The sequence below is a fragment of the Ochotona curzoniae genome, unplaced genomic scaffold (assembly GCF_017591425.1).
Source record: "Ochotona curzoniae isolate NIBS_2020 unplaced genomic scaffold, NIBS_Ocur_1.0 contig_2692, whole genome shotgun sequence".
Taxonomy (NCBI): domain Eukaryota; kingdom Metazoa; phylum Chordata; class Mammalia; order Lagomorpha; family Ochotonidae; genus Ochotona; species Ochotona curzoniae.
Window position 1 is genome coordinate 17,733,543 of NW_024465556.1, and position 13,090 is coordinate 17,746,632.

Consider the following 13,090-nt stretch of genomic DNA (forward strand, 5'->3'; position numbering starts at 1 on the left):
GGGTAAAGGGAAGGGTGTGGAGGTGGAATGATATGTGCTTTATTATGGGTTTTTCTTTCTCACTCCAGTGAGGCAGACAAAACAGAAAAATAAGATTGTTTATTAAAGACATTTCTAGCCCACTGCTAGGGCTCATACTCGGCTCTAGGAGCCACTGTCCGACCTCATCCCCATTCAATGTGAATGACATTAGGGAGGCCGGGCCACAGGTTCCCCCACCTGACTCGAGGGCCCGCAGCAAGCAGTACCTCTTGTAGCCAGGGGCAGACACTACTGCTGGGGATGATGAGAGAAGCTGCTAGACTTCTGCTTTGTCCTACATCCTGCCTGGACCCTCGTACTCCTCACCTCCCAGAATGACGGGTCAAAGGTGCCCAGTACCATGACGTGCGGTACCAGAAGAAGCCCCTTTGTTAGGCCCCAGCGCTGTGTAACAGGGATATCCTTCCCTTCTCAGACATTCCAGGTCTGGGGGCCACTGAGGTAGAAGGCTGAAGGCCCAGGCCACTCTGATTCCCCCCTGTGGGTCCTGCTCTGGCCTTGTTCCTTAGGGAGGTGGGGGCTTTCTGCTGGGGCAGGAGGCTGGCACCTCAGCCCACACTGGAATGCTGCAGTTCTTCCCGAAGCCATGAGGGCACTGGTTGCCCGAGCCGGCTCAGCAGCTTCGAAAGCTCCAAATTATGGTTCCGGAAAAAGTCCGTAAGGAAAAGACGGGACTGACAGGAGAGAAATGCAGGCAGAAACAATCAGCTGGGACACAGTGTGCTCCACCTGCAGGTGGAAAGGACCACCCTGCCCAGGCCTGACTCACCTCGGTGTCCATGTCTGGGTACCGCCGGCCTTTGCTTTTGCCTAGACAACGAGTCTTGCCACCTTCAAGTCCCTGGCACCAAAATCCCTTCTCTTCATCAAACCTGCTCAACAGGAGGAGACCATTAGGTAGCAAGGAGAGAGCAATTCAAGTCTTAGTGCACACTGCCCTTCCCAGCCCGCAGGGACAGGGGTGTCTCCTCCAAACACATGGACTCGACCTGCTTCCCCATCTCCCCCAGAGCACTCCTCCCCGGCTCATGCTCTCCCACCTGAGGGTCCGTGTGTAGTTCAGAAAGGGTGTGATACCCAGGAACTTCTGGATGCTCTCCATGGAGGCTGCTGGGTTGGTACGCAGCTCTTGCCCATCCACAATCAGCAGCTAAAGGACAGGGGCGTGGTTCCCTCTAGATTCCTAAGAAGCCTTCGGCAGAAGGGAAGGGGAACCCCAGGCAGGGCTCTTGGAAGCTGGTTACCTGTCCAGGGGGATAGTGAGCCAGCCAGCGCTGTAGATGGGTGGAGTAGTAGCCAGGAGTGAGGCAGCGGTTCTGTAGGGAGCGGAGGGCCGGGGGGGCCTGGGTAGAGGCTGAAATCACCTGGTAGAAGGTGTAGTTGAGAGCAGCTGGGTCTCCATGTGCTCGCTGGTGCTGAAGGATAAGGCATACAGGAAGAGCCAGTGAAGCGACTATCACTGCCTGTATCCCTGACGCACCACACAGGCATCCCTCCCCCAGCCACTGGTTCCCTACCCTCATTCCTCTGTTTCTCTGGCAGTCACCCATCCCTCCCTGCTACACTGGGCCCCTGGCTTCAGGCACACCTGGTACCAGGAGTACGCCCTGTCAGTAGGGTTTGTGAGCACGGTAATGATCTTGGCTCGTGGGAGAAGGGCTGCTCCTCGCTGTGGCACAACTTCTGAGTCAAAGTAGGTGGCACTTTTTTCAAACAGGAAGTCCGTGCTGGCATTGGAAGGGACGGGAAAGAAGTCCATGTACCTGTGAAGTGGCAGGAAGGCAGAGAAGCTGCAGAGCACAGGAGCTGCAGACCTGTGATGGTGGAAGTTGAAATGAAGCATTCCTGGGGGAGTGCTCCATTGTGAGGCGCTCAAAGGAGACCCCATCTCACCAGTCAATACCCTTGTGGTAATTAGGGCCACTGAAGAACTGAATCTCCTCAAAGGTACTGGGGCTGGGAAAGCTGCTGGTCACGGCTGGGTGCAGGCTCAGGAAGAAGTGGACAGCGGTGGTACCTAAGTGTGAGAAAAAGCCCAGGCCACTGTGGGAGAGAAGCCGGGTCATCGGCACAAGATTGGAGAGGTAAGAACACAACCAACCACTCTGGGTTTCAAACTCCCTTTGCCAAACTACAAGGAGAGGAAGAAAATGCTGAGAAATGCCCCAGGGAGGGGTTAAAACTCATCCTCAATCTGTGATTGCATCAGAATCACCTGTACAGTCTTAAAAATTCCACAAATGATCCCAATAAACAACAAGTGTTAAAACTCACTGTCTCAAACAAAATAGGGTTGTGGTGAAGTATGAGCAGGGATCTCCTGAGGGTTAACGTGGGACAAGGAAAGCTGGTCGGTGACTCACCTGTCTTCTGGGGTCCCACAATGAGGAACTTGGGAAGCCGGTCACAAGTCTTCTCCTTTGACCAGATATCTTTATGCCTCTTGTCATCACAAGGATTCTAACAGTGAGGCCAAGAATCAGATAAAGGCCAACCTCTTCTTGAAGTCCAACATCATCATGCCTCCGCCTGGCCCTTACCTGCCAAAGCGGGCTTCGCTCCTCAGGGAAAAGCTCAAAGTACTTTTGGGCAAGAGGGACAGGAGGAAGGGTTTGTAGACGCAGCCGTGTCCAACACTGCAGGAAACGCACTAGACTCTCAAAGGTATACAGGCCCAGCCGGTCATTCCCATAATTGGACAGATGGGTCATGAAGATGCTGATCTGCAAGGGCGTGCCTTCCCGTCAGATCTGGAGGACCTCCCCGCCTCAGAAACCAACGTCAGGCACGCTGCTCCCCAGACTTGTAGACCTGCCTCTCAGCACCTTACCGGATTAAGCAGCACCGTCAGAAAGAGCTCGCCACCTCGGATACTCCGGTCCAGTTCCCGAGAGCCTCCGGGATACTCGTTGTAGAAGATGGTGTGAGTGAAGAGGCCGCAAGTCTGCCGGGGCAGCACCTGGTGGGGCAAGCAGCAAAAGGGCCAGAGGAGATTGGAAAGGTTGAAGTACATGAAGGACTAAAGTCTTAGGCACTGGGATTCCCTGGGCTTAAACAGGACGCGGTCTGAGGTCTCAGCAATACAGCTCTGACTATGCACACTCTAACCTTTCACCCTTTTAAACACTGTTTAAGTGGATGCCCTCGGACTAGCAGTCAAGAGTACATGGGTCAATGCAGGTTGGAGGCTGTCTAAACGTGGGGATGTGGTTCACGTTGGACTAGGAGTCCCTCACCATAATGCCATTGTGAATGAAGCCTCGGCGGTAGCGGGCAGGGCGGAGATGGGGATACTCCTCGGTGCTGGTCACCTGGATGCCCCACACAGACTTCCAGGCCTCATAGAGCTGCGTGTGGATCGGGTACACGCCCGAGTGGTGGGGGGCCACAGCATACCCCAGATCCGTGGGAATCCCATGCTCCTGGGAATGGCATAGACTCTCACCAGGACCTGGTGAGGTTTGGGGAATAGAGGGTGAAGAGGGTAGGGGTGCCTCCAGAGAAGGAAGAATGGAAAGGGTAGGGAAAGGTTATCCCATTAGGAGAAAGTTGGAAAGGAAGCATTATCTGCAAGAGGACAAAGTATGAGAAAGAGATCCGAGCGTCTCACCAGTGCAAACTGCTTGTTGAGCCTCATCTGGTCAGCCAGCACGGAACGGTTGTGGAACAGGTGTGGCTGCATGTGGCTCCACATGTGGGGGAACCACCAGAATTCTTTGCGGTGCTTCAGCAGCATGTCGTCCCCTGCATCCTCCTCCTCTGTCCCTACAACCACATACTGACCACTGATCACAGCCAGGCAGCCCGTGCCCTTCTTTGCTTCTGGGCAGCCCTGACCATCTTTCACCCTTGGGACATGATTGACCCCCACCCACTAAGGCCTTGCTTGCTCCACCCCTAACTTGCCCTCCCCCCACCCAGGTTTATAATTCATGCCCACCACCAGCTCCTCGAGCGGTCTGCCCAGGGCAACGAACAATGAAAGGACAGGTGATTATGGACATGCTTGACGCAGCATGGGAATCATAAGCTCACCAGTGTGGTAGAACTTGCCCGAGAAGCCCAGGTTGAAGGTGAAGTTGGGGACCAAGGTCCTGAGTTTGTTCTGGGTGGTCAACAGAGCCTGGGAACAGAGCAGGGGACAAGAAAAATCAAGAGAGCAGAATAAGAAGCCACACGAGGAGCAGTATCCACTTGCCTGCAGAGGGCAGAGTCCAACAGGCTGGAGGCAGCCTGGCTTATAAGAAACAAAACTCTGATGTGCAGGGAAAGAAAAAGACTGACCTCCACGTCAGCCACCTTCATGCGGGTGCCTTCCTTGCCCACAAAGATGTCATCGATGTCTACCAAGATGTAGCGGTCCAGGTCCAGGCAGAGACGCTTGCCCGTGAGGTACGCCACCGCATCGACAAAGACAAGTTTGTGGAGCCAGAAGGAAAGGCCGTGGCCAAACAGCACCCGCTGGATGCCATCATGCAGCCCCAGGTCTTGCACCACAGTAGGAAGGCGGGCCCGACGAGACCCTGGTCCTGGCACGGGGGGCTCAGCTGGCCGCAGGCTGGCGAGAAGCACTGCTTCATACGTGCTGTGATTGGACTGGAAGACGGTCCAGTCATCCCCGGGCAGGGGCCCAGGTTCTAGGCGGCTGGGGCGAGTGAGATGCAGTAGAGGGGCAGAAGGATTCACTTGGTAGTCCCGGAGCCCCAAGTTTGAGTGTAGAAAAAGAGGAAAGCCCTTTAGCTGGGCACTCAGTAGGCTATGCTCATGGGCTCGGAAAAAGCCAATGATGCCCACGCCATACTCCACACAGTACTGGTCTAACAGCTCCCTGCTCGAGGCATCCAGGTTGACATACTTGAGCAAGTTCTCATAAATGACCAAGACATAGCGGCCATGGTCACGATCAGTCAAGGTGGGCATGTCCCCTCGACCAGGTGCCAGCTCGGTGCTGTAACGAAAACGGCTGGACTCCAGGATAGCCACAATCTCCTGGCCCAGCTGGGAGTAGGCGCTCTCCACAAACACAAGGACCACAGGTTCAGTGCGGGCTGTTTCTGGAGACTTGGGAGGCCGTGGTGGGAGTGGAGGCTGCGCAGGGCCAGACACCACAGCACTGCTGCAGTCTCCCAAGGGGAGGGGCAGGGGATCCTTGGCCTTAGGGCTGGTAGACACGTAGTAAGCCAGGAAGCCCATCGAACCCAGGCTGAAAGCAATCAGCAGCAGTATGAGGCGGTGCAGTTCCAGCTGCCGAGCTGGGCGCACCACCTTCCACAGCTGAAGCATGACGGGGAAGGGCAGGAGGAAGGGGCGCCGCCTCAGCGGATGGGAGGCTGGAGCTGTAGTGGCCAGACCGTCCTGGGAGGGTGAAAGGCCAGGAAAACAGGGGAAGAGGGTGCCCTCAGGGTTGGCTTCCAAAAAAGGTGGACTCAAGTCCTCTTAATATGGGGTAGGGGAAGTAAAGGGGACAGCAGGGGCTAATTGCACACAGTCCCTCAGGGCTCAGGTCACCATGGCCCCATGGCTTCCGGCTGCAAACCCAGCCAGGTTCAACTTGGGGACCTGGCTGGGCTCCTTACATTACGGGTCAGCAAAATTTCCACTCTCTGCCCCTACTGTCTGCAAGAAAAGAGAAATGAGCAGGTTACTTCTGTCCTGGGAGTTGTCATCGATCCAAGTTCCCTGTCACCCATCTCTCTTACCTCCTGTTCACCCGGATACCAGGTCCTCCGACGAGCTCCTGAAGAAGAAGAAGAGCCACTGAGTCCCGGACTCCAGTGTCACTGTGCATCCCCTTTCTCAGCACGGCCTCGTCAATGCCCAAATCTCCCTCCCCCAGCCAAGCGTGCAAAGGGGACAGGAGGGCAAACAGCCCAGGAAGAATACAGATAGGTCTGTGGTGACAACAGTCCCCAGCCCAGGCCCGGACAGCTGGCTAGCAAGAACAAGTGTTGGTCTTCCTTTCAACGAGACATCAGATAAGAGGAAACTCATGATTCTTCTAATCTTCTTCATTAATCAAACCCAAGAGCACTAACGAACGCCCCATCACAGGGACACTATGGTGGAGGAACTCAAGCGGAAATAGCTAGCTAGCCAGTATTCTAGAACCTGGGGATTCATTCTCTGCTCAATAAAAATTCCCCCTACGCTACAGCTCCCCTGTGCTAGTCAGGAGAGGATGTGAACACGTAAAGGGGACTGGGACCTGAGACCAGCTGGGCAGTTGAATCCAGAGTCCAATTAGTCCCTGGTCTCCTCCAGTACTCCTGAACTGAGCTAAGCTGTACTGCACCTGAGCTAGCCTGGGATGTGAGGGCTTGTGTCTGGTTACAGAAACACAGCAAACTGAGTGGGGCTGGATGACAGAGAGCCTCAGGCACACCCAGCTGACGCAACAGCTAAGAGTCATAACAGAGGGATCGGAAAATACAATGTTCAGGAGATTTGGTTTGGGAGACTTCTTAGCCTGACTTCTCGACATCTCCACTGGTGGCTGGCAATCCCACTCAGTGCCCAGTGCCTCTACACCCATCTCATTGCTCTTTCAGAATTGAGACTATTACGAAAAGTTTGTCCTTGGCCTGGGAGGAATGGAGAAGAGAGGGAGGAGAGGGGTGTGACGGTGATGGGAGTGGGTGAGTCCAGGACAAGCAGAGGCAGGAAGAAGTCACTGAGGCAAAACAGATCCTCAGGAATTACTGTCACAACACCTGGGACAGGTCCCACTTTCGCAGCAGGCACCCTCTGCCTTTTTTTGACAGCCTCCTCTGTTCCGAGGGTCTCCCAAAGTACAAATGGCTCAGCAATGTTTCCCCTTTCCAGTGTAAAAGTGACCCGCCATTTAGCAGGTCCTTTCCTTGGCATTACGGGGTATGAACCTGTCCCACGATCCTGCACAGTGGCAGCAACCCCACCCTGTGTTGCTAAACCTTTCCAACTCAGGTTGGGAGTCTCAGGGAGCCAAACCGTTGGAAAGCAGTAAGTATGTGTATTTAATTCTTCTCCCAGTCCCAAGAGGTAGTAAGGGGTGCACACTATGACTACCTCCATTTCACAAACGAGTGCCTGAGGCTCAGAGAGGCTGAGGAACTTGCCCAAGATCACACGGCTCAGTCAGTGGAGGAACTGGGGCTCCAAGCTGGGCCTGTCAAGCTCCAGGGTTGGTGCTCTTAACCACTGCATGTTCGCTTCATACCTGGAAGAGCAGCAACGTTTAGAGAAGGGTGTGGGCTTCTAAATGCTTTAGTAGGAACGTGTGTGTGTGTGTGTGTGTGTGTGTGTGTGTGTGTGGACTGGGGGGTGTTGCATGCAGTGTGTGTGTGTGTGTGGACTGGTGGGTGTTGGGTGCAGTGTGTGTGTGTGGACTGGGGGGTGTTGCATGCAGTGTGTGTGTGTGTGGACTGGGAGGTGTTGCGTGCAGTGTGTGTGTGTTGGGGGGTGTTGCCGGCCCAGGGGACTGACAGCGAAGGACCTCGACCCAATCCATGTAGGGGGCAAGTCACGCGGGGAAGGGGTAGGCACCGGGAGCTGAGGTTGCGTGGACACCAGCGAAGCAGATGTCGGGCGAGGGAGGAGGGGGTGCCGAGCAGGGATCGGGGTTCACGCACGAAGGGACCCTGTCGAGGGCGAAATCAGGGGTCGGGGGGCAGGGGGGTGTCCAGGAGAGCGCAGCGGCCGGCGGGCATGAAAGGGAAGGGGACGCGCCGAAATGATTCTGGGTGACACGGAGCCAGGCACTGGAATGGAGGAACCCCGAGCGGAGGAGGAGCCCCGAGTGAGGGGCGAACTGGCCCAACTGAGACTCCCACGAGAGACGCTACAGGAAGGGAGCCCGGGCGAGGGGCGCGCTGGGCCGCACCGAGGGGCCGTCCGGCACGACCCTGCGGGTGGCAACACTCCCGGGAAGTGAGGAGAGGAACTAAGGGCAACCGCAGGTGGGGGCCACCATCTCGGCGTGTTTCGGGGTTCTTCTCAAGGGCAGCTCACCCGGCGGACTGGGCGGCGTCCCCTCTGTCCCCGGGCTCCGCCGCGTCCCGGCGCTGCCCGGCTTCCCCGCTCTCGGGCCCTCGGGCCAGGTCGCGGCGACTCCGCCATCTCCGAGCGAACGCTCTGCCGCAGCCGGACCCAACCACTGCCCTCACGGGGGGAGGCGGCGCGCTTAGCGCCCGCTTCGGCTCTCCACCGGCTCCAGACCTGGCAGCCACCGCACAGAGAAGCGGGAAAACCAAATTGCCGCAGCGCTCAGCCGAACTGCGGCGTCCGACAGCGGGGTCTCCGCAACGCTCCAGAAGCAGCACACCCCCTCCCCTCCCCGCCGGGTGGCACAGTCTGGGCAACGTCAGGCGCCGCGACTCCCTGGCCAGGGGCGGGCTCGTCCACTCAGTCCTGCGGAGGGGGAGCCGGGTCGGCCCACTGAGACGGAGGGGAGTGGGCGGGACGGGGCGGGGCCACACCGCAGCCCACCCCCTTGGACCCGCCCCCCGGCCCTCCCCGCAGCAGCCCCTGGGATCGGGTTGAAGGCTGATGTGCAGTTTAATTGTAAAAAGGGTCCCTGGGGAGTGAGAGAAGGTACTTCATCTGAGACTTTTAACACCGGGCAGCTAAAATTCGATCCCCCCTGCCGGCGAACCTCCCAAAGCAATAACACAATGGACTGTTTAAAGGTTATTTTATTAAATATCTTCAGTTCAAGGTTTCATTGTAACAAAGCTATGAAGGGTCTACCAACATTCAGAACAAACACTAACTAATTTTAAATTATTTCTATGTCATCATGCAAAAATTCTGCATCAAATGCCTTCCTTTTCCTGTTTTTAAAAGGTGATTTAGTTTTGTCTATTGTCTATAGATGCTGACATTAGCCCCAGAAGAGTTATGGATGCTAGGAAGTGGGGCTGGAGCAGCCATATGAAGCTATGGGTCTCAAAGAATTCTAAGACCGTGTGTCTTCAAGCCAGCAAAACCCAACCCTGTTGGTGAAAGGGATCTGCGTGCTGGCCCTGCAGGCTGCAGGGCGGGATGGGGCCGGGGCATGCAGGAGGTGCTTCGAGGAGCCCGGCTAAACCCAAGCACCAGCACCTGTGAATTCGCACTCTTCTCAGTTGGCTCCAAAGCAAAACCTCTCTCTCCCCAGCTCCTGTGCCTCCAGAAGATAGCCCAGGAAGCTGGGGTTTGTCGACCCACCTCCCGCCCCCACCCCCGACAAAGTGCAGATACTCCTGCACAGCTATTTTTGGGGGGGAGGGAGATAGGGGACCAAGGCTGTGACCAACTGCTCCTCCATTATCTGACCCTGGACTGCATATCTTGGTCTCCCGAAGCGAGGCTCTTTGAGCACAGGGCAGGCCAATGGATGCAGGAACCTTGGCTCTGGACTTCTCTTTTGGGTACATGCAGGTGCAGGGGGTGAGGCCCATGCAGATTGTCCAGCAGTAAGTCTATACTTCAGTTGGTCAATAGAAGAGGCCTCTCTGAGAGGACAGCCCCTCCTCTTGTCAGAGCAGTTGGGTCAATCTCAAAGACAGGAAAAAAACAGACAAGGATGAGCTGCAAGGGAAGTAGGAGAGAGGCGGCCGGAGGGCAACCTGAATGCATAGAAACAACCGCCCCTTCTCCCGCTGTCTCGCTCTGCCCATCCCACAGGGGCTCTCGGCAGAGGGCCCAGGCCCAGACAGAAAACCAGCACTGCTCAAGGTGGTGTGGGCAGCCTGGTCAGGCCGGCTCTCCTTTGCCAAAATTGTAAAAGAAACCACAAAGCAGAAGCACCCACCCCCGCCCTTTCCCGGCCACAGGATCAGGCAAACATCAGGGCCAAGGGCACTGTGCCTCCGAGTAACGGATGAGTGAGTGAGGACAGTCAGACTAGCACGAGATTCCTCTCCGGCTCCGTCACGAACACACTTCCACAGCACCAATTCTCTTCCCTTCTATGCTACGTGGAACAGTACAGCAACGTTGGGGCCCTCCGTCCTGAGGTCTCTGCATCTCAGCTGCCTCCACAACAGGCTGGGAGCTCTGCCTCCTCTCCCAGGTAGGCCTCATGTCCACCATGTTGTCCCCAGCCGCATTCCAGGCACCTATGCGAGGTCTGAAGATGTCCACTCCAAGACCTGGGGTAAGCAGGCCACCTTGGGGGCTACACTCATATCACAGTCCCCAAAACTCTGTCAGTGTTCTTGCCTGGTCCCCCCGCCAAGTCTGTGGGGCCAGAGGCCAAGCACACCTCTGCAGCACTGGTGGGTGAGCCCGCTGTTCATGCCAAAATGGGTGTCACACAGACTTCTGCCTTCTTGCCGGCCCAAGGGCTATTGGTGGTTTTAAAACGCATCATGGTAAGTTTTCCGCTGCTGCTTCTTTTTTTTTTTTTTTAAACAATCTTTTTTTTTTTCCTTTTTTTTTTTTTCCTTAAATGTAAAAAAACACCTCGGTACAGCAGAGACAGACACGAAGGGCGGGCGGGAGGGCTGCATGCAGGGGCGTGCATTGGCTGCTGCCGCTTTGTAATTTAATTGTTTTAAACCTCAAACGAACAGGACTGCCGCTGTCACTCCGGCCCTCCAGAGCCACTGGCTGCGAAGGTTCGACCTCCGGCTGGAAATCTCCTAATACCCCTGTGGAACAGGACAGAGTGTGGACACAGGGCAGAGTGTGGTGAGCATACAACTGGGTTCCAGGCACTCACACACCCCACACAGATGGCCCAGGCTGCCCGAGAAAGTGGAGGGTGAGTGAGCAGCTCACATTTAAATACAACACTGCCTCGAGTTTGCTGGGCACTCTGCAGGGGCTTCACCTATGTTGTCTCAAGGTAACCCTCACAGCAGTTCACTGTGTGAGGGCCTCACCCTTGCTCTCTGTTGCACAGGTGAGGCAGCTGAGGGTTAGGTGAAGGAATTTGTCTGAGTTGGCCCGATTTGGAGTCTCCAGGTCACATCCAAGTCTGTGACCTGCCTTTGCCATGCCTCTGGGATGGGCCACACCTTCTCCCCCCACCTGCACTTCCCAACATTGTCTTCTTCCTCTGGTCCCGTTCCCTCCAGCCCCTCCCACATCACTCCCCACCAGGTGCACCTGTTGCTGAGCTCACTGCAGTGGTGCGGCAGGGGCCCCTGAGCAGTGGTAGTGGACATTGAGCCACTTGCCATCCCGGCGGTGCCAGACCCGGGTCTCCTCCGACTGGCTGGTGCGAGGCCGACCCTGCCCGTCGATGTACTGGGTGAGCCGGATGTAGGCGATGCAAGCTGCGTCCTCTCCAATCACATGGACGTGTGGGTTTAGGATGGTGGTATGGATGGGCTTGCTATTTTTGGACAGGACTGCAAATGGGCAGGGCAGGGCAGGTAGGAGGATGTCAGGCCTGGGCACCTGAATTTGCCTCCCAGACTGCACTTCCAAGTCTCCTCCCACCCCCTACCATCTCCAGCAACCGCTTCCAGTGTCCAAGTGCCCTCACCCCCCTCCAGAGGCCCCGTTACATCAGCCACAGTTATCCAAAAGGAAGAGAAAGACAGGTACCAGGGACAACAGCAGCTATTGTTTTCATCACTGTGCTGGGGTTTTACATGCATAACCTTAGTTTACACTAATCATTTATAAGGAGATGTCTCAAGAGATTAATTTGCCCAAATCACACACATTTGAACTCAAGACTATGAGACCACGGCCAAAGCCACTGGTCTTCTGCCTGTGTTGGGGTGGTATTTAGATGCCTTAAGGGTTGGCTTGTCCTGGACTAGGGCTGCAGAGTGAAATCGTGACCTTGAGGTATCCGCACTGATTAGTGATTTGCTATTTAACAAGGTACCAAAGCTTAAACACAAAGTCATGGAAACACCAAACTTAGGGTATCCCCTAGAGCTCCAAGGACCCTGTGGGGGAAAGCTAAGGAGGGCGGAGTGCCACGATGAGCACATGCTGGCCAAATGTGCTGTTGCTACTGAGATGCACATTTCTAGTCCAATTCAAATACAAGATGCTACAGGAGACGTTTCTCAGAACAAACAGACTGTGGAATTGCCTCTGGCTAGCAGAAAGCCTTAAATGGCTGAAGGGTCGGCACGTGGAGCTGAGATGTGGAGATGGTAGGAGTTGGTAGACAAAACAATGACAAACAAAATACAACTCAAGTGGGGTGGGGAAGGGCCAGGATAAAGTGGAGAAGAGAAAAAAAAATAAAGGGGAGGCATCACACACTGTAGACATGTATGGAACTATCACACTATACCCCATCAATGTGGATTTAAAGTAAAATTATATAAAACAATGAGGGGGAGGGTTTCAGAATGGGAAAAAATGGGGCGGGGTTGATGATCAGTTCCTTATCTGGTGGAACTTATAGGAACTATCCAAGTGTACATGCACCTGCCTCCATCCAGGCCACCTGCTTCCTCTTCCACCAGACCCTCAGCTCTGGATCTCACAGACACCATCGGGGCCCTGTTGCTACCCCCGTTGGAGTCTGGCTCTAGTTTCTTCTCTGCTGTGACCACTGTGGGCACAGAGCTTTTCCCTGCTGAGAGCATCTCAACTTAATCTCCAAGGTTTTCAGTTTGTTTCAGAAAGAGGTGAGGCTTCAAGAAACAAGAGTGACCCTGAGTGTGGCTCCTGGGACTCCTGGAAGCAGCTGGACAGGCACTCGGGGTCTGGAGCAGAGGGCCTTCCTAGGAGCCGGTTTAGGACCAGAAGGGCACAAGACAAGCAGAGCATAAGGAAGCAGGTGGACGGTGAGGGAAAGGGAGCCACGGGAGTGAGAAGGTGAGCAGGGGACGGAAGCACAGGGTGAAGGGGCAGGCAGGAGTATATCAGCAGCACGAACCCACTCACGATTCTCAAAGTAAAACTTATGGAAATCCATCCCCTCCACGAGGTTACCAAGGGCCTCTGGCTCAAAAGAAGTGAGGCCTGGATCACAAATCTTCCTGCAGGGGAAGAGAACAGGGCAACCCGTCAGGCTTTCGTGGGAGTTCTGTGGCTTCCCGCCTCATCTCTGGAGTATGTTGATGCAGCAGGTTGGCTAGCTTGTTGGCCATTCCTGAGGAGTTGCCCAACA

At 55.4% G+C, this 13,090-nt stretch overlaps 2 protein-coding genes across 24 annotated transcripts in view; both read right to left on the bottom strand.

Moving 5' to 3' along the window:
• Positions 1-85: 85 nt before the first annotated feature.
• NDST2 (N-deacetylase and N-sulfotransferase 2) lies at positions 86-8,362 on the bottom strand. 3 transcript variants are annotated; one of them, XM_040975962.1, is made up of 16 exons: positions 8,029-8,362; positions 7,087-7,237; positions 5,742-5,779; positions 4,327-5,658; positions 4,078-4,165; positions 3,653-3,807; positions 3,279-3,464; positions 2,873-3,001; positions 2,583-2,765; positions 2,406-2,502; positions 1,936-2,059; positions 1,631-1,805; positions 1,287-1,457; positions 1,083-1,192; positions 812-914; positions 86-716 (listed from the first exon to the last, which is right to left on the bottom strand). In XM_040975962.1, exons 4-16 carry the CDS (start codon positions 5,323-5,325, stop codon positions 591-593), a joined length of 2,646 nt encoding a protein of 881 aa, XP_040831896.1. In that variant the 5' UTR covers positions 5,326-5,658; positions 5,742-5,779; positions 7,087-7,237; positions 8,029-8,362; the 3' UTR covers positions 86-590. The 3 variants fall into 3 exon arrangements, with proteins under 3 accessions (XP_040831896.1, XP_040831897.1, XP_040831898.1); XM_040975963.1 differs by lacking the exons at positions 7,087-7,237; positions 8,029-8,362 and having other exon boundaries at positions 4,327-7,075; XM_040975964.1 differs by lacking the exons at positions 4,078-4,165; positions 4,327-5,658; positions 5,742-5,779; positions 7,087-7,237; positions 8,029-8,362 and adding an exon at positions 6,742-6,746 and having other exon boundaries at positions 3,653-3,864.
• Positions 8,363-8,695: 333 nt separating this feature from the next.
• CAMK2G (calcium/calmodulin dependent protein kinase II gamma) overlaps positions 8,696-13,090 on the bottom strand; it is a 54,161-nt gene continuing 49,766 nt past the window's right edge. For 10 of the 21 annotated variants that reach the window (XM_040975987.1, XM_040975984.1, XM_040975986.1 and 7 more), the window contains 3 exons: positions 12,865-12,959; positions 11,113-11,357; positions 8,696-10,652 (listed from right to left, as the gene is read on the bottom strand). In XM_040975987.1, the coding sequence (XP_040831921.1) occupies positions 11,125-11,357; positions 12,865-12,959 (328 nt within the window). In that variant the 3' untranslated portion in view covers positions 8,696-10,652; positions 11,113-11,124. Of the gene's footprint in view, positions 10,653-11,112; positions 12,960-13,090 lie in introns of those variants that run through there. The other 11 variants (XM_040975969.1, XM_040975985.1, XM_040975975.1 and 8 more) reach the window with 2 other exon arrangements.

Coding starts and splice junctions, on each gene's coding strand:
- NDST2 (XM_040975962.1), bottom strand. CDS start 5,325: ATGCTTCAGCTGTGGAAGGTGGTGCGCCCAGCTCGGCAGCTGGAACTG. Junction 2,766..2,872: donor TGACGGTGCTGCTTAATCCG/GTAAGGTGCTGA, acceptor ACGCCCTTGCAG/ATCAGCATCTTCATGACCCA. Junction 1,193..1,286: donor CTCACTATCCCCCTGGACAG/GTAACCAGCTTC, acceptor CCTGTCCTTTAG/CTGCTGATTGTGGATGGGCA.